Source organism: Rhineura floridana, chromosome 5 (assembly GCF_030035675.1).
Source record: "Rhineura floridana isolate rRhiFlo1 chromosome 5, rRhiFlo1.hap2, whole genome shotgun sequence".
In the NCBI taxonomy this organism is placed as follows: domain Eukaryota; kingdom Metazoa; phylum Chordata; class Lepidosauria; order Squamata; family Rhineuridae; genus Rhineura; species Rhineura floridana.
The window spans coordinates 98220082-98240692 of record NC_084484.1 but is presented as its reverse complement, the minus strand read 5'-3'; the positions used below and the strand labels follow the sequence as shown (position 1 = coordinate 98240692).

At 39.3% G+C, this 20611-nt stretch overlaps 1 protein-coding gene across 2 annotated transcripts; it reads left to right on the top strand.

The window, feature by feature from the left end:
- The first annotated feature begins 366 nt into the window (after window positions 1-366).
- On the top strand, window positions 367-20401 carry ETS2 (ETS proto-oncogene 2, transcription factor). 2 transcript variants are annotated; one of them, XM_061627666.1, is made up of 11 exons: window positions 367-535; window positions 682-841; window positions 8875-8946; window positions 11698-11815; window positions 13022-13141; window positions 13494-13694; window positions 14256-14342; window positions 15673-15915; window positions 16575-16838; window positions 17432-17550; window positions 19124-20401. In XM_061627666.1, the coding sequence occupies exons 3-11, from the start codon at window positions 8875-8877 to the stop codon at window positions 19337-19339; spliced, it is 1440 nt and encodes a 479-aa protein (XP_061483650.1). In that variant the 5' UTR covers window positions 367-535; window positions 682-841; the 3' UTR covers window positions 19340-20401. The 2 variants fall into 2 exon arrangements, with proteins under 2 accessions (XP_061483650.1, XP_061483649.1); XM_061627665.1 differs by having other exon boundaries at window positions 367-841.
- The last annotated feature ends 210 nt before the right edge of the window (window positions 20402-20611 follow it).

Genomic DNA, 20611 nt, shown 5'->3' with positions numbered 1-20611 from the left:
GGTACTGTGCTCATGTTCTGCTTGTGGGATTCCACAGGCATCAGATTAGCCATTGTGAGAAACGGGATGCTGGGCTAAAAAGGTCAATATTTTGATCCAGAAGGGCTCTTATTATTATGTTCACTACAAACTCTGGAAGCTTTGTATGTAGAGAGATACATAGTTAGACAGATGAATGGCATACTCTGAGACAGCTCTGGTCTTTCTTCCCCTTTGCCTCGTTTTGTGAAACAGATTCCCTCGGAGACTCTGTCACCGGCCCTAATGCAGCCCATCCCCCTCAAGGCTTCATTCCGTTTCCAACGAAGGGGACGGAGGCAGCCGAGGCTCCTCTTCTGGTTTCAGCCGGGCAACACACCAACAGCAGCTGCTCTGAGGAGCGGCTCTTCCTGCTCTTAGGTGGGAGGAAGCTAGGCTAGGCTGGGCCTGGCCTGAACAGAAGCAAGCTCCGCCTCCCTCCCTCGGCCCGTCAAGAGCCAGGCGTGCCCAACCGGGCCAGGTCAACCCAGTTGCTCGAAGGCCACCAGCAGTACGGGTGCGAAGCGGGTTCCCTGCCTTTCTAATATGCACACACGTTCCCTGGCGCCCTAGGAGTTCGCTTCCGAGTTCTTCGTCTTTTTTTCCTCTGCCGTGGCTGGTTGTGTAGTGTTGTGAGCGTCTCCGTCTCTTCCTCCTCCTCAGGAGCCGTGTTGGGATAACGTCGTGCTGTGTTTTGTGCGTCTCTTCGGCTGCCGCGCAAGGATATTTGGGGGTCCCAAAAAGGCGGCGGCGGCGGCGGCTTTTGGACAGCGGGTGTGACCCGAAGGAGCGGTTCTTGGGAGTTCAGCTCGACGGCGCCCAGGTGAGAGACCTTGAGGGGAGGCCGCCTGGTGTGGCCGGAGAAATGCAGCCAGCGAGAGGGCCGGTGACTAGTGCACAGGCAGGAGAAGTCTGCTGGAAGAGAGTAGCGCGCTTTGCGGGACTGGCGCTGCGGAGGTGTCTTTGGGCAGATTTGCGAAGGGAATTGGCGCCAGCGACTGGGCAGGTGGGCGATAGGGAAGTAGGGGGCACACACGGAAAGCGTTGGCCTTTTCTCCAGTACCTTATTCCATTTCCAGTCTTTCTGGTCAGGGTTTGGTCCAGATTTGTCGTCCTCTGACAGTAAGTGGGCCAAAGGCACTTGTTAGTGCTTATGGTTTAACAGCATCTGACCAAACCAGATATGGGTCTCTTACTCACTCCTTCTCTCACACACGGTTGTTATTTTTTTTATGTATGGCTTGAAACGTTGGCTGTCGTCGTGTGGGTGCATGGTACATCCTTGAAGAGCAAGAAAGCGGACGCTTGTTTGCTTAGAGTAACAGGTCTTCCAGCTTCTCTGGAAGCTATTTTGGAGTTATTTCGGAAACGGGCTCTTGGAAATTTCAGCCATCGATGCTGTCTTAAAAATGCTGGTGGTGGTGGGTAAATAACTGGGTCGAAATCAAAAGCAAAAGTGTTCACTCCATCCCTCCAAGCCTTGCTTTTGCTTTATCCCTGTTTTACTGGGGAAGCTCTTCTAAAATCGTGTTGCTCATTTATTTTTGTTTCGAGTTTTGAATGAGGACCCTGAACTATGATTATTCATGCCAAATTGTACATCTCAGTTGATTTCCTTGTGAGTGAAAGACTAGAGGTTCATATAAGATGAATGATGCAAGGTTTAAAAAAATACTTTTTACTGTTGCTTTCTGGTTGCAACTCTGGTAGATACGAAGTTGTAATTTGGGTTGTTAGGATTTTTGGTAAATATTTTGATTGCCATATATCTGTAGCTTGATCTGAGTTTATTCCTGTTTTTGATAAAAAGGCTTTTACGGTATTGTCTTCATTTTCTATATAAATTAATGTAACTCAATGTATGTGCTAATGGTACATACAGACATTTCTTTTGATATGAAGGGGGTCAGAGAAGAAGTTTGTCTCATCTGTCTTGTAAATCTTTTGTGAGGGTAAGTAAGCTGTTTTGCATATTTACATTATGCAAATGAGTTGGTCTCAATGGCCTTATAGGCCCTTTCCAACTCTATGATTCTATGATTAACATTACATCTCTGTTGATTAGGCTTCTATACTTTCTTGGAAGAAATTAACTTGTTTAGTGCTGCTTTGGAAAGGTCAAGGAGATAAAATTTCTAGTGATCCTTAATAGTTTGGATTTTCAGCATTTTAACCTTCTTTTGGTCTCTCTAGTTATGATTGAATATAAGAGAGGTATATCTGACAGTAACTAAACGTTGGTCATGGATGCATTGATGGCTTTGAGGAAGTTAGTCAGAAGCACTTGTTAATGAATACTGAAATCCTGCTTGGATCACCTACACATTAGTAAATTTTAAAGTGTCTTGCTACCTTAACCAAGTGTTTATAAGGCAAGTGGAAGCTGTCTCTAATATGTAGTGAAAGAGTGAGGCCTAGTTTTATCCATGAAATTTTATGCCACAATACATTTGTAAGATGCCACAAGACTTAGTTGGGTTTTGCACAGTCTCGCGGAGGTGTTTGCCTCCATGTATTAACATAGGCACTTATGGGTAATGCATTACATTTTCTAATCTAATGGGGAATTATTCTATTTCATCCCTCTGTTTTTTATGTGCTTCCAAAAGCAGTAGAGTGCCTAGCTGGAAACCTTCCTTATTTGCAGGTGATTTGCTGAGATTTGCTAGTGAGTACTGCCAACAAGTAAAAGCTGTTCAGCTCTTCCCTCTCTCCCCACACCTCAACATTCTGTTTTTATGTACTCAGCAGGTATTCGTCTACCTATGCACTTTCGTCAATCTAGTACCACGTGTTGCAGATAGCTTTCCTTAGTTGGCTTGGCCACACGTTATTGGCAGTATGTGTGTTTCTGAAACATCTGCAAAATGGATGCATTTGGAAAAATAGTGATTGCCTAAGCATTGATCAATAATTCTAATTACTTAAATCTTACTGAAAGAAATTTCAGTTAAATAGTTGGCCAAAGGCTGTTGGTATTATGCATTGTTTCTATAGAAGATATATCTTCAGAATTTATTTACAAGAGCCCATTCAGCTGGGAACATATTGGTTGTGAATATCAGTTTTAACATAAAATGCAGATATGATCACTGCTAAACCTCAGAAACCTAGACTCTGCCACCAAACAAGATAGGAGACGGCTTGAGTGCAAATGGAGACGAACTCCCGACGCCTGTAGTCTTGCACTTGTGAGGGCCTCTACCAAACTCTATGTGAAGGCAGTGAGAGCAGCAAAGAAGCAGTACTTTGCTGCCTCCATTCAGTCATCTTCTAACCGCCCAGCGGAACTTTATAAAGTTGTCCGGGGACTTTTACACTCTGGTCCTCGGGACGCAATGATACCATCAATAGCACGCTGTAACGAGTTTGCGAGACACTTCCAAGACAAGATTATTAACATCCGCCGGGACCTTGACTCCAATATTGCTGCAGCTGAATCCAATGAGGTGTCCGGAGCACAGTCTTGTCTTGTTTTATTGGATGAGTTTCAGTTGGTACAGCTCGAGGATGTGGACAAAGTGCTTGGAAAGGTGCGGGCGACCACTTCTGCTCTGGATCCTTGCCCCTCGTGGCTAATAAAAGCTAGCAGAAATGGAACAGCCGGCTGGGCCAAGGAGGTGATTAATGCCTCTTTACGAGAGGGAGTGGTCCCACTCTGCCTAAAGCAGGCGGTGGTGAGACCGCTCCTAAAAAAACCCTCCTTGGACCCTGACAATCTTGACAACTATAGACCGGTAGCTAATGTTCCTTTTCTGGGCAAGGTCCTAGAGCGTGTGGTCGCTTGCCAGCTCCAGGTTCTTTTGGATGAAACTGATTATCTGGATCCATTTCAATCGGGCTTTCGGCCGGGGTTTGGTACAGAAACGGCCTTGGTCGCCCTGTATGATGACCTCTGTTGGGAGAGGGACAGAGGGAGTGTAACTCTGTTGATTCTCCTTGATCTCTCAGTGGCTTTTGATACCATCGACCATGGTATCCTTCTGAGGCGACTTGCGGATTTGGGAGTTGGAGGCACTGCTTGGCAGTGGATGTACTCCTACCTCGAGAACCGTCTCCAGAAGGTGGTGCTTGGGGAGCATTACTCGAGGCCCTGGGTACTCCAATATGGGGTCCCGCAGGGCTCAGTTCTGTCCCCCATGCTCTTTAATATCTATATGAAGCCGCTGGGTGAGGTCATTAGGAGATTTGGAGTGCGTTTCCAGCAATATGCTGATGATACGCAGCTCTACTTCTCCTTTTCATCTTCTTCAGGTGAGGCTGTTGATGTACTAGACCGCTGCCTGGTCGCGATAATGGTCTGGATGAGAGCTAATAAACTGAGACTCAATCCTGACAAGACTGAGATGCTGTTGGTGGGGGGGTCCTCTGACCAGATGGTTGATGTCCGACCTACTCTAGATGGGGTTACACTCCCCCTAAAGGAGCAGGTCCGTAGTTTGGGGGTCTTATTAGATCCGCTCCTGTCTCTGGAGGCTCAGGTAGCCTCAGTGGCACAGAATGCGTTCTACCATCTTCGGCTGGTAGCCCAACTACGACCCTATCTGGACAGGGAGAACCTTGCCTCAGTTATCCATGCTCTGGTAACCTCTAGATTGGATTACTGTAATGCACTCTACGTAGGGTTACCTTTGAAGACGGTTCAGAAACTTCAGCTGGTGCAGAATGCTGCGGCCAGAGTTCTTACTGGGACTAAAAGATCTGATCATATAACACCTGTTCTGGCCCAACTGCACTGGCTACCAATACGTTTCCGGGCCAGATTCAAAGTGTTGGTTCTTACCTATAAAGCCCTTAACGGCACCGGACCGCAATACCTGATGGAATGCCTCTCCCACTACGAACCTACCCGTTCGCTGCGCTCGACGTCGAAGGCCCTTCTCCGGGTTCCAACTCACAAGGAGGCCCGGAGAGTAACAACGAGATCTAGGGCCTTCTTGGTGGTGGCCCCCGAATTATGGAATGCCCTCCCTGAGGAGATACGCCTGGCGCCTTCTTTGATATCTTTTCGGTGCCAGGTCAAGACCTACCTCTTTGCCCAGGCATTTTAGTTTTAGTTTTAGTTTTGTTTTTTAATTTTAATGTTATTGTTAATTAGTTATAAGTTCTATTTTTGTCTTAATCTGTTTTAATGTGTTTTTATACTTACATGTTTTATCCACATTCGTTGGTTCTAAATGTGGTTTTATCATATTGTACACCGCCCTGAGAGCATGTTGCTATAGGGCGGTTTAAAAGTGTAATTAAAATTAAATAAATAAATAAATAAAACAAAGCTGCTTGAAAAAAAGTCTCTCTTGAAGCTAAGAAATCATTACTTGTTGAAATTTGCTTTTAAAAAGCTGTGTCAGTATAGTTACAAGAAAAAAACACATGTATTTTTGGACCAGGACGAGAGAGTGCCAGATATGTTTGAAAGCACATAAGACCAGATGGTCATCCATCGTAATATAGTTAATATATAAAATATTTCATTCTTACCTCACAGCTTCTTTTGTATTTGTATCTTTGTATTTGTATGTGTATTATATAAATCTGGGCTTCTATATTATACTTTAATGCAGGTTTCTATATGAACAGACAACTAACAGTGACACTAAGCTAGAAATGAATTTCCAGTTTTATTGTCAGGGATTTTAAAGAGTTGACCAAAAGAGGAAAAAAACACAAGACCATTTCCTTACATTTTTCTTAAAAAGAAACAGCATTAAAATAAACAGTATTTTGGTTTGTTGGCTGATAACTCAGGCTCTATTTAGAAATGGTACATCAAGTGGATACTTATTTCTAGATGCATTCCTGAAAACCGATAACCAAAGTGGAAGATAAGGGTTAAACCAGCACGGTTCCAAAGCATTATGATAAAGCATTCATGTTCATTGTGACAAATCGAACAACGGCCCGTAAGCCTTCTGTTTGAGCCCCTCTTGTTGAGTAAATGTACTCAGGTCTTATCACAGTTCCATCAACAATAGTTTTAAGAGAATCGGTCAGGAAACATTACATTAATATACTGTTCCTGGCACTATTAAATACAGTGCATTATCATTTTCTCTTAGTCTGTTCTTGGTCTCTTTAAACACTTTATACTTTAAAAGGGTTGTAACTGGAAGAATAACTAGATGTTTGGGTCGGACGGACGTCTTTCTCCCTTTTCACGTTGAAGCACAATATTAGTAACCCCCTTCCATTTGGAACAGGGCCCCCACAGAGTGTCACTCTGTTTTTCTGTACATTTTTGTATTTTTTTTCTATCTATTTCTCTAGGTCTGTGGCTTTACAAGAAGTAAGGCTGTCCAAAATGTTGCCTGCAGAGCACTGAAGATTCTAGATTGTTAGGCACAGGAATAGAGGATTAAAAGCTTTGTTTAAGTTTTTTTTTTAAAAAAAATCCCTACATTACTCTGCTTTAACAAAAACAAGAGTTCCTCAGAACTCAAAAGGAGTGTTTTAAACAGCATCATATTGGAAGCCTGTGGCCTGCTGGAGGACATAGACAAAGTCTGTAAGGTCTATTGTAGGGCACTGGAAACGAAGGCCAGTGTGAAACTGAAAAGTTTTGAAAAAGGTACATGCAAAAATACACACCACTCAGCCACCTCTTAATCATTTTAAGGTATGAAAGAGTAAGAGACAAAACTCTAATCTCGGATGGGATTATGGAGCAAAGTGAATCCCTTTTACTTATCCCACAAAATGCTGCTGGATTTAATTGTCTGCAAGTTGGTAGGCTAAATCCACTCTGGAGCAGCTCTTGTGCCTGTAAATTTCACTCACTTTGGCCAAAAGGGGAACATTATAGCTGTTTTTCTCTCTTATAGTGAGTGGGAGTATACACACAGAGAGAGGCTCAGGAGCTGAATTATAGATCAGAGCTACTCACATTGGAACTTTTAAAAATTCAGATACACTGTGAACTATGGGGTCCATGCACACTTCTAGTAAAAGATACTTTTAGTATGAATGGTTGATTCATTAGTTAGTGCTGAGGGGAGCAGCCCAAGGACAGGGTTCACATTCTCTCTAGTTGCAGCCAGAAGGGAAACAGCAACAACAACAGTAGCCAAAATATAAGCAGGCTTGCTGGAGAAAACAGGAGGAAATCCCTACTGACTATAGTATACAGCCACTCTCGGGGCTGTATAATATTCCCTCACCCTGGGTAAGAACTGGTGGAGGCTAATAAAAATTGCCTATGACTGAGTCTCCTATTGGACCCTTCACCCCAGGCCTGTAGGTGTGATTGGAGTTTTGGAGCAAGTGAGGATGGAGTTAAAGTTTGAGCTAGTGGGGAGCCACAGGGTATATCTTTTCTAAGGCTCACAAAATTAAGGAACCAGGTCTGATAAAATATCTTAGTTCTAAAACAGTGTTGTTTTTTAAAAATGAAGAGTGCTGAACTATGGACGCTTGAATGGAAACATATTCCACTAATAATAGGGAGTTTAATTAACCAATTGATGTATTTAGGATGAGGTGCAGATTAACAGCTGTGTCATTAGTCTCTAACAATTTTATAGTTTTCAAATGACCTTCAATATTATTTCTAAATAACATTCTTCTTATATGAGTTCATTATAATGTGAACAAAAAAAGAGGGGGCAAAGTTTTTAACAAAGATAGAAAAAGAATTGAGTAAAACCAATAGTATTGAAACCTTTATCCTGTTTGATCTACTGGTACACTTGATCTTAGGGAATACTGGAAAAAGGTACATTCATACTTTTAAGGCCATTCATACTTAAGTATTCTGGTGTCCCTGATGAATGGAGGAGGATGAATAATATCACCTTTAGATAGCAATACCATTTTCAATTTACAATTGTTTCAATCTAATGTATAGCTCAGACAATCTACACTTTTGACAGAAACTTAAGGGAGTCATTCTACATGTATATAAAGAGAGATTTCGTCAACAGGTATGAAGTGGAGCAAAAATGAAAGATTGTGATCACAACAATCCTGTGAGATAGGTTAATACTATTAATCTGCCCAAGGCCACCCACTATATTCATGGGTAACTGATTTTTTGAACCTGGGTTTCAGGTTCAAATCACTGAGCCAAGATGTGTCAGGTAGTCATTATAAATTATATACTGGATAATTTCAACATAAACCTTATAGTACATATCAATATACTGTTGTAATGATTGGAATTCAGGAGATTGCTGCCAAGTCTTTTTCCATAGTGAATACTTTGATGGATGCATCCAACTGTATATATTGACATCCCCCCCCCGCTTTTTAAAGTTACATATTCGTTGTCAGTAGAATAATGAAGTGGAAATGGACTGCCTTCAAGTCGATCCTGACTTATGGTGACCCTATGAATAGGGTTTTCATGATAAGCGGTATTCAGAGGTGGTTTACCATTGCCTTCCTCTGATAGTAGAATAATACTGTGTTCCACATTAAAATAGTCAGGTCTTATATTTGACTTGAAGACTCCAGGTAAATGGATACTGAAATTCCTTGACTGAGATCCAAGCTTTAGGTAGGCCCAAGGCCTTGGGTAAGTCCAGTGGAATCTTGGACTGCCCAGTTGCATATCACAAACAGCTTGCGAAATTGCCCTCTTTCAAAACAGGTTTATATGAGTAGAGGTGGTGATTGAAAACTAGTTGCATAGTTCTTTGGATTCTGGGCTGTAAAGTTCAATAGTAGCATGGCTAGAATATCCTCTCAGTGAAAGCTCTTGATTTGCCTATCCTGTATTCTTCCTTCTGAATGAAGAAACTTGGTGATATTCATGTGTGATTTTTGTTTGTTACAACAGATAAAATGTTCATACATAAACAAAAAATATTTGTTTCTGTTCCTATTAACAAATATGTATTCCCTCCTCCCCCTTTTTAGATGAGTGACTTTGGAATCAAGAACATGGATCAGGTAGCACCTGTGTGCAGTTCATATAGAGGATTGCTCAAGGTGAGTTGTCAAAAACAGATGTTTTCAGTAACAGTTAAATCTTGCATATATGAAACTCTAGTTGTATATTGTAGAAACAATATATATATTTGAAAGTCTTATGCCAACTGTAACTACTCTTCTCAGTAACAGTGCAGTGAAGGCTGTTGGTTTGATGAATTCAGTAAATTAGGAATAAGTTTGTAGTGCCATATTAATATTGGCCATCTATGTTAGGAAAAAAAGTAACAAAAAGTGGGTTTTCTGATTTGCCATGCAGATTGAAGGTCAAATCCTGGCTGGTGATCTCAGCAAGACCAGTGTAAAAAATAAATGCATCCAAAATGAGCTTAATGTGTGGGTGTCAAGTAGCATTTTTATGTGCATTTTATTTTATGTACACCAAACATTATCATATAGATTAGAAATTCAAACTCATCTGTAGGAAATGCTTTGCCTAATGTCCTGGTTTGCTTTGACATCAACTTGACGTAATATCTCTGTAAAAATGCCACTAATGATTGTTGTTAATACTGCCTGAAATTGAAACTTTTGAGGGAATCACTGACAGAATAACTAAGTGAAATTAAGGTACTTGTGTCTTAATTTAGCAATAAACTGTGAAAGAGCTGTATTTCTACTTAGTTAAGACAAAATAATATCAATGTAAGGCTTTTGGCAGATGCTTATTAGCCTGGGCTGTATTGTCTGCTGGTAGACCAGTCAGAAAAAATATTGGAGGCATAGTGGTTGACCTATATTGGCAGTCAGTGCATAATTCCAGCATCATTGTGTGGCTATTCCCCATTGGTTCGGGATTTTAATCTGTGTGGGCTCCTTGTACTGTTTAGGTTCATAGTACAAACATTTTTCTGCCTTTAAAAAAAAAGTACAACATGCCTTTTACTCATTCTTATTCTGCTACATTTTTTTCCAGTGACTCAGTATAAGGGTCACTTATTTACACAAAACACAGGAGTTTCCAGATTATATTGAAAGTGATGACTCAGAGCTTTTATCTATTAACATTGAAAGAATGTATGTTTTTAGAAGGCTAGATAGCTGGCTTATTAATCTTCTCATTCATTCAGCTTGTTCAAGTGAGTTCTTAAAGCTAAATTTTCTTATTGGAGTAATGTCTATATGAACAGTTTATTTTGTTATGGGCTAAATCACTTTGACTAAATGAATTGTCTTGGATTAAAACCAGCCATTAGAGATGCACATCTGAGAGATACTATATTCTGTGTCAGCTTTTCCACTCTGTGACATGCTTTCTTGAATTTAAAGGGAGAACTTGCCCAAAATTGGCCCACAACTTTTTGAGATGCTACTTTCTGACAAATTGAAAGACATAATTTTTAAAAATGGATTGATGAAAATAGTGGAAAGTCCAACACATTGCTCTTGGAAGTCCATCTTAACATCTGAATAAACCAACCATTTACTTGATTTGAAAACATTTCAATGAATGGTTTTGCTTGTGGGATAATGGGTGGGGGGAAAAGTGGAATGTAACTAATCCTTTATTTCAGACTTTCTTTACAATGACTGCTACAAAGATGCAGTGCTGTATTATTTTCTAGTGTGTGTGTTATTTCTACAGTATTTATGAAACAGGTTTTTATATCCATTATGCACAAGTGTATAAGAAATGTTAATGTTCAGTTTCTGTATGCTTCCCATGCAATTATTCTAGTGAACAGCTACTTATGAGAGTAAATAATTATAAAACCTCAAACTTTGTCTTCTGAATGGTCTCCTGGAGCATCCCTACCCCCCCCCCAGCTTTAATAGATTTCAATAAAGATGCACAAAAGACACCGTCTGCTGGCATTAAGGCAGCAATACTAAACACTCTCACTAGGGAGCAAGTCCCATTGAACATAGTAAATATTTATTGAATTGTACTGTATATCAGTGAGTGCTTGCCACTGTAATCTGTGGCAGTGCAAGAGTTCAGTGTTCATTTTCCAAATTACACATACATATTTATCCTTATACAACATTATAAACAAGAAAGGCCAAACCAATAATAACCCCATTATTTTTCCTCCCTTTTCTGTTATTAATGTTCCAAAAGTTAGTTTCATGGCATTGCAAAGGCTGCAATCCAATACACACTTACCTGGGAGTAAGTCCCATTCAACCCAATGGAGCTTACTTCTGAGTAAATGTATATTGGCTTGCTGCCGAACTCACAAGAATACTGCATAGTCCCACAACTTACTTTTTAACCCAGTTTACCTAAACATATTGATTTTATTTGATTTATTATTAAATGTATATCCCACCCTTCCTCCCAAAAGGAGCCCAGGGCAGCAGCAGCAGTAGTTAGTGATTTTTCTTCTCAGCTCTTTAAAATGGTAGGTGCTCATTCAAATGTGAACAATATTTAATACAAGAATTGCATATCTTTAAATAATACTTTAAATCAGTGTCCTTAACAATTATTTACATAAAAGTCTTGTGGCACTTGAAAGACTAACACATCTATTATGTATCTGATGAAGTGGACCTTGTCCACAAAATCTTATGCCAGAATAAATTTGTTAGCCTTTAAGGTGCCACATGATATGCTGTATTTTTGCAACAGACTTGGCACAGTTACCCGTCTGAAAGTGATTTATATGAGCATGTTGCCCTGGCTTTCAGAGCACATGTTAAGATGGAGTTATGGTTTAATCCAGAATATCACATTTGCTCTGCTGCAAGGTATAAAGCTGTTGCAGATGTAATAAAACATCTAAATTGAACTTTCCCCCCCCCCAGCGGCAACCTGCATTTGATAGCTTTGAAGGTGCAAATTCTTTGTTTACCGGATACTTTCCGTCATTAGAAGATCAGACGCTCCAGGAAGTGCCAACAGGCCTTGATTCTATTTCATACGGTAATTACTAGTTTTATGTCATGCTAGTTCTGTCATGCTGGTTAATAGAACCAGATACTCTAAAGAGAATGTACGCTGTAGTCATCTATATGAAGAATTGGAGAGGACACAGTCTGTGGGCATCTCCTCCTCTTCATGATGAATCGGGTGGTATTGGAGCAAAGGCATTGCTCACGTGCAGCTCCTGTTCATTTTAGTAGATGTTTATGCAGGAAACATCTTGGTAGACAGTGCACAAAAATATTTCTCATAATATAAACTTAGGACTCTCAACCCAGATACAAGTAGTCAGATGGCTATCTGCTCTCTTCTGTGCATGTGGTTCCATTAGTTTCAGTAGTGGACTACAAAGATGTACGTATTTATTGACTCTCTCTTGTTGGAATTAATGGGGAAGCCATTCCAAGCAAAAGAGCAGTTTAAATGCATTCTTGGTCCCATGTATGAAACAGATCAGGGTCCAAAGTTCATCTAGTTCTTCTGATATTTAAAATATTTTACTCAGTAAAAGTTATAATGGCAGGTAGCATATCGACAAGTGAATGCAGGTAGTTCATCAGACACCTAGTTAACAGCAACACTGCTTACTTTTATAATGCTATACAACTGACATAATGGTCAGTAGGAACATAGACAGAGTATTGTGTTAAAATGATTATAATTCTGTGTAGCAAAGAGAAACTGTTTCTCACAAAAATGAGTTAAAATAATCAAGATTAATGGTGGCAATCCTATCCTGAAGAAATACAGAACTAAATAACAAGTTGGGAACAGTCATTATGTGTACGCAAACCATTCTAACTATGGTTACATTACATTCTTTTCTAGTGTTGAAACATTGTTTGTCTCTTCTAAAGCTACATCACTGACAATGCAAGTAAAACATAGTTTGGCCCAAACTTTATGTTGTTAGCTTAAAGCCATGCTTCAGTTGCTTTAGTCCAGGTATAGGGAACCTTTGGCCCTTCAGATGTTGCTGAAGTACCTCCCCTCAGCCCCAGCAAGCATGACCAGCGGCCAGGGATGAAGGGTATTGTAGTTCAGCAATATCTGGGAGGGGGGACAAAGGTTTCTCACACCTTCAGTCTTTACAAACAGAGAAAAAACTTAAAATTTTCACTCCTTTGCTTTTTCTACACGTTGCAAAGTAGTGTTTTCTCCTTTGCCTCTCTGTATCCAAAACACTGCTACTTTTCTACCTTTCAGAATCAAACAGCTGTGAATTGCCTCTCTTAACACCATGCAGTAAGGCTGTGATGAGTCAGGCCTTAAAAGCAACTTTCAGTGGCTTCACAAAGGAACAGCGCAGATTGGGGATTCCAAATAGTAAGTATTCTGTTTCTAATGCAAAAGACTAAACTAAATGGTTAGTCTCAGAAATATAGTTTTATTTGAATATCAGTAGACAAAATGAGAGTTTCTGCTATGTGGTATTCTTAACCTAAACAGACTACTGCTTGCAAGTAAATTTCATTGATCTCTTTAGGACTGTAGCTTGAACTAGCAGTAAGCTTAGTTTACTAGAAGCTTCTCAGAAGAATATGTGGATATATGTGGCAGTAAGAGAGATAGCAGCTGGTAAACATAAGGGTGTGCTCTGAATAAAGAAGAAAATTATGGGAGAGTTTAATTTTGTTTGTTTAAAATGTTATTGACTTCTTTGTCTTGCTTCTCATAGATCCATGGTTATGGACACAGCATCAAGTGTGTCAGTGGCTTCTCTGGGCCACCAACGAATTTAGTTTGGCAAATGTGAACTTTGAGAGGTTTGCCATGAATGGGCAGGAGTTGTGCAACCTCGGAAAAGAGCACTTCTTAGAATTGGCACCTGATTATGTGGGTGATATTCTGTGGGAACACCTGGACCAAATGATAAAAGGTAAATGAGCCAAACCAAAGTGATGGCATAAGCCTGTAAATTAACAGATTTTTGAAAAACTATTGTAAAATCTCAAATGTAATGCTAAACAGTTTGTTAAATGTTAAACAACAGCTATGACTGTCTTTGTTTCTGGTACAATCACTTTCTAGAATCTAGAAAAGAAAGCTACAATATTATGCAAATTCCTTTTTGCTTTGATTTGAAGGAAGTATATTGATGTAGTTGTTTATAAGAACACAGTCCAACTATAGTTAAGTATTTTTAATTTCCATTTAATTAAATAGAAGGGTTAAGCCTTGGCTTAGCTCTCTTGCTTTGAAACGTGCCTAATTTTTGTTAGATTTTGCCTAGGGTTAGGTTCCAGACTTTTAAAAAATTGCTCATGTGGCAGACAGTTATGGTAAATGGTTTTGTCATTCTGACAAGTATGGACAAAACAGATTTCAGTGAAAACATGTTATAATGGCTAATATTTTTGAGATAATCCCATGTGCCTTTAACACATCAAAACAGAGTCCCCTGTCGAAATTTTTAAAGAAATGCTTTTTCTGTTTCAAGACAATGAGGAGAAGCCACAGGATCAGTATATGGAAAATGCCCATCTCACTTCATCCACACACTGGGTGAACAATAACAACACATTAGGTAAGTGTCTAGTAATTAGACTAATTTCACTAGTTAATGAAAGCTGGAAATACTGGATTTCCTTTTGATGTCAGTGGATCTCCAATGTCATACCTGTACTGTACAAAATATATATCCAAGATCATATCGTGTACACAAATTCAGTAATCTACAGAAAGTGGCCTCTTACTTTCACAATTCAGCTTTTTTTAGTCAGGTTGTTGGATAGTTCAGGTTTTTTTGTTCTTTGCCAGGAATTGGTAATAAAAGGAAATGTATGGAGAGAAAGGAATGGATAACCTTCAAAGTACTTATTCAGGTCTATTATGACTAGAAACGTGAAGAGAAAAGGAAAGTTGAGATTAGAAATGCTTTATGCACCTAATTTTAGACTAATGACCAGATGTTGTCATTCTGTATGGCAGCACTTCACATAACACAGGATACACAGAGTCCTGTATAAGTCTCTTTTTGGTTGAACATATTATTATTAATGTAAGATACTAAAATGTGAGAAATAACTAGCTGCATTTTTAAAATTTTCAGTTCATTTTGTTCAAAGTTGGTATTGGATACATCTAATGTCAAAACTGCAGCTGAAGTAAACTGAACGTATTGATTCACCACACACACACACACACACACACTACAAGATTTGGTTTTGTAGTGAGTTAAACTCAAGTGGGATAAGTCAAGATACTAGTGGCGTTGGATGCTTTGGAATTTATGGGAATTACTAAAGGCAAGTGTTTGAATTGTGAAGATTCATAGCAAGACCTGTTAACACAGTTACTCAGAAGAGCAAGAAATGGTCCTAGATTAGATCAGCCTTTCACCTGGTGTAAAAGGATTATTCAGATGTTTAGTTAGTCTTGTCTATAAACCTTCCTTTTTTTGAAACCTTTTGGAATGTTGGCTTAGGTCTTATTTTTTAAAAAAATAATTTGTATACCTAGAATGTGTGTATTTGCAATCCTTGCTTTATCCTCTGTTTCCGTGCCCTTACTTTGTTGTCCTTATTTTATTTTATTTAGATTGTACAATTTTTTGGCAGGGACTGGTTTTTATTGTTTTATTTTATGTACAGTGCCATGTGCATTTGATGGTGGTATATAAATAAAAGATAATAATGATATTAGTTAGAAGGGCCATTGTACAGAAAACAATGCTTTTGCATGGGGAGAGTTGAGAAGGCTATAAATGTCAATGGGATTTACTCTGTCATGAGTTTGGCATATGAGTTTGTGCTTATATGTGTTAGGACCATGCATATATTGCTCAACTTGACATTACATAATGTTCTAGGGGAACTGTACTGAGGACTTACAAAAGCAATTTTTCCCCCTTGCAGGTATTAATATCAACCAGGCACAGTATTGTGCTCAAGTACCCAGCTATCCAAAAATTCTCAGCTATCCAAAAAGCAGCCTTTTGGGTGACTTATGTCAGGCATCTGTTGGACCAAATCTAGTTAACCTAAAACAAGAATTTCAGATGTTTCCTAAAGCACAGTCAGAAACAGTCAATGTTAACTACTGCTCCATGAATCAGGACTTTACAAGAAACAACCTGAACTTGCTGTTGGATAACTCTGGTAAGATGACACTTCACTGTGCATATGCATCTATTCCCTTATTGTTTATAATGTTGTTTACAGTATAGTAGATTCCTAGAGGTAAATATTAGTATAAAAAGTTACTAACGTGCTCAAAGAATTATGTATTCAAGTATCCAGGCTTATTTTTTCTGAGTTAGCAACCCAACTCGTTTCTTCATTACTGAGCAACAAATCATTATGTTGAGAACTAATAGTGCCTCAAAAGAGTCCACTACAATGTGTTAAAACAAAAAGATTTTGACAACTTGACTATATATTTCATATGTTACTTGAAAGAATTTGCTTTATAAATATCTACAGATCTACAAAGATTTACTTAGATCTACTAAGTAAAATTCTTACTGATCACAGCTGGACAAAATTGATGGACTTAAAACATCTCTGAATTATGGTGGATTGCAGCCCCAGCAATATAAGTTATTAATTTAGGAAAAAACCCTAATTTTTAAAAGCTTGAAACTAATCTGTATTCTCATTAGCTTGTGAAATTGAATTAAAAGTGGAGTTTTGAGTCTATTCCCCATCTCATCAGTTCAAATTGGGTATTTATTCCCATTCATTTTAAATATTCCCATTCATTTTAGATACTACTATAGAGAAAAACTGGAGTAAATTGAGTTTTCCACTCTTTTCAGGTAAACCTAGAGAGCATGATTCAAGTGATAGTGGCACAGAAAGTTTTGAAAGCTCAGATTCATTGCTACAATCTTGGAACAGTCAATCCTCCTTAGTGGATGTTCAACGTGTGCCATCTTATGAGAGTTTTGATGATGACTGCACCCAGTCCTTGTGTATGAACAAACCCACAATGTCCTTTAAAGACTACATTCAAGAAAGGAGTGACCCCGTAGAGCAAGGGAAACCAGTTATACCAGCAGCAATTCTAGCTGGGTTTACAGGCAAGTATTATAATATTTTCCTGTCCTTTGGGACAATTTTCTCCCTTCACTGATTGCTTAATACCCCATGAGGGTGCATTTCCATTTAGGTAAAATGACAACAAAAATAAGCTATTACATATGTCATTGGAGCACATCTAAAATAAGGATCAATTAAAGCCACTCTTTGTACCCTATTCAATGTGTGTGAAAGCCAAATAAAACCAGAATTCAGCAACTCTGTCTTGCCCAGTGAAAGTTTTTTTCTGAAATCCTAGTTTAAGATGAAATTTTCAGTTGGGATGTTTTTCAAAGTGAAATTCTATGGTACTGTCAGTTATAGCCAACAGTTTGGAGAGAAGGAAGCTTCCTTCAAATTGCTGCCTTAAATGTTAAAATTGGGAATCCAGATCTACTTGTAAGGAATTCCTTCCCCCTACATATATTTTATTTTTTCTGATTCAACTTCTAATGTTGGGTTTACCTTTAGCCAGGGTTATTTTACAACAAAAACAGTATTATATACGAAAATCCTGAGAGTTAATTTGCACATTTAATTCACAATGGTGTGAAGAAAGTAGTATAATAACTTTATCCTGTCTTGCTCTTAACAGGAAGTGGACCTATACAACTGTGGCAGTTCCTTCTAGAGCTTCTAACTGACAAATCTTGTCAGTCGTTCATTAGCTGGACTGGAGATGGATGGGAGTTTAAACTAACTGACCCAGATGAGGTTAGTAGTTCAGTTGTCATGAATAAAAATGGGTGGTGCCTGTACTCTACACTTTGATGTAAGCAGTCATTAACTAGCTGTCTAAAAATTGTTCCATAAATATTGTAATTTGTTGTCCAGCTTTTAAAAAAAAATAGTTTAAGATAATGTCCATTCAGAAAATACTCCAGGGCTGCAATCCAACATAAGTCTACTCAGAAGTGAGTTCCATTGGGTTCAGATGGACTTACTTCCAGGTAACAGAGCAATCCAACTTGTTGGAACCTGGTGGGAGCAGAGCTAGCAGAAAGGGCTGCCAGATCTAGCTGCTGCTCAGAGGCCTTGTGGAGGGGAGGGTGCTGGCTGCACCGGCAGGGAATGGTGGAAGGAAACAAAATACATGTTTCCTTATGCCACCCCTTTTTCTGGCATACTGGCTGCCACAATGGAGGGCCATAGGAGGGAGCCAAATGGGACCTGGATATTGTGCAAGTCCCCCCTCGGCTCTTCCTCCAAGATGCCCCTGGAACGTGCCTTTTGCCACCCCCCTTTGGTTGGGCTTGGCTTCCCCAGCAGACCTCTGGCTGAGCCAGGTGGGTCCCGGCTCAGCCAGGATGTGGGGCTTATGCTGGTGTAGCCTGGCTGAGCCAGGACCCAGCCAGCTCAGCCAGAGGTCTGCCATGTTCAGCTCACCTCTACCCAGCATAAATAGCAGTTGGATTGCACCCTAAGTGTGTATTGGATTACAGCTTTACTAAGATATGACTCTAAACTAGGACAGGAACACTATTCTTTGAAAACACTGAAGAAATGGGAGTTCTGCTAGGTAACAGGTAGTGGCTTAATGATTAAAATTTGATATTTATAAAAATGCTGCAAAAAACTTAATTAGTTAGAAACTTTTCTGATATACTCATCAAGCATGACTTGAAGTATTTAAATCTTTCACTTATTTTTTTTTTTAAGTCAACCTTCTCAACACTGTAGATAAATCAGGGGTTCTCAAATTATGGCCCATGGACTACCAGTGGTCTGTCAGCTTCATTCAGGTGGTCCATGGCATGTTGGCATTAAATATTCGTATTGATTTTTAATTGTTTTTCTGTTGCTTGTTTTATTTCTTATATTGTACTACAACTTGAATTCTATGGAATGCAGATTGTAATACAATAAAATACAATATAAGAAATAAATGAAGCAATAAAAATACAATTAAAAATCATACAGCAACTAGCACAGCACATCACAATTGCTCCAACAGGCAGAAAAAGTGGTCCACCAACACCATCAGCAATTTTCAAGTGGCCCATAGGGGAAAAAGTTTGGGAAGCACTGCTATAGATGAAATCTTTACCTTTTCCTTAGCTGTTCATTAAGCTTGCAAGGGCTAGGCATTTCATTCCACATTTCCCTTTTGAACTAGTATTGCAGTTGCTGTTCCTAGTCTACTTTAGTTAACTTTTACTTGTGGGAAGTACCAGTGACTCAAGTTCATCGCAGTTGGAAAAAGCTTAATTACTCCATTGCTAAATCACAGTTTATCAACAGCTACCTTGAATATTAACTTAATTGTTTTTTTTTCCTGTGGTTTAAGGTTGCACGACGATGGGGCAGAAGGAAAAACAAGCCCAAGATGAACTATGAGAAGCTGAGTCGTGGCCTGCGCTATTATTATGACAAGAACATCATACACAAGACTTCAGGGAAGCGTTATGTATACCGTTTTGTATGTGACCTACAGAACCTTTTGGGCTATACAGCAGAAGAGCTTCATGCAATGCTAGGAGTGCAGCCAGACACAGAAGACTGAGCATTGCAATATTGTGTAGTATTGACAAAGGATGCAATAACGCATGAACTGTGAATTGGGACCTCCTGCATAAGTCATTAGTTTTATCTTCTGACTTTTTGGAGTGGGGCACTGTTAAAGACCTTAAAGAAGTGATTTTGTAACCAGGTGAAGTCAGAGGAAAGAGAAGTGGCCTTATTTGGGGGCACAGTGGCTTCAGTTCTTGATGTGTCCGTCCTCTTGAGCAGCCGTGAGTGAAGTCAGCACAGTTTCCAGCTGTAACCCGAAGATATGAAAGTGTTCCAGGGTTTGGAGTTCTGGTTATGTATACTGCTGTATACTTAAGGGTGTTGCTCATCCCAGTGGCTGATAGTCATCAGAATTTCTAGCTCAACCCCCCCCCCGCAAGATAACAACCTTAACAGTTGTCACATGATGTGATTAAGAGAAGAAAGGTTAGGCATCCACATCTAAGGCTAGGTACTGAGGTGGATTTACATTGGGCATTCTCTCAAAAGATTGTGTGTGTGTGTGTGTGTGTGTCCATGTCCTACACAAACGTATGTAGCCTCAGAGCTAGGTGATGCAGCGGCAGAGTCCTTGCAAAGAAAGGAAAAATAACCATTTCAAAGTCTGTATTTTGTGTGAGTGTATAAGCACATTCATATGATTCTCTGGCAATTTAATGCTCCTATTTAACGTTGTATATTGTAATTGAAGTTCAGTAAGTATCTGAAAGAGGAGGAAAGGAAATGTTTCATTTCAGAACAGCAGCACTTAAGCTGGAAGAGCATCCTGGAAGTATTTAATCTACTGGAGGAGTTTGCTAAGATAGTATAGGCATGTGCCAAGTGCCTCAGTTGTGTAAGGAATATAATCAATGGCTTCAAACTCTCTGAGCATTTTTTGCAAGAGACTGATGATAATAAACCCTTGGGGGCATAAAAAGCCCAATTTGACTTTTCTTCTAACTGAAATTGAAAATGTTAATACTGTTTTAAAATATATTTATTGGTGGGATCTCTTCTATGCATGTCCTTCTAGAAATTTGTATATCCTTATTTTTTCTTCAGTTGACCATTACCCACCCCTTGCCCTCGCTCATCATGAATTATCCTGAGTAAAATATGAATTCTATTTTTTTTAAATAGTTCTGACTCCTTTTCAACCATTAGGAGAAACATACATGTAGCAGCTATTTTTACTGCACCCCCCAAAAAAAAGCCTTCTTTGGAAAATGTTTGTAAAAGAAAAATATTTTTATCTGAGATTGATGTAAATTTAAATGTACAG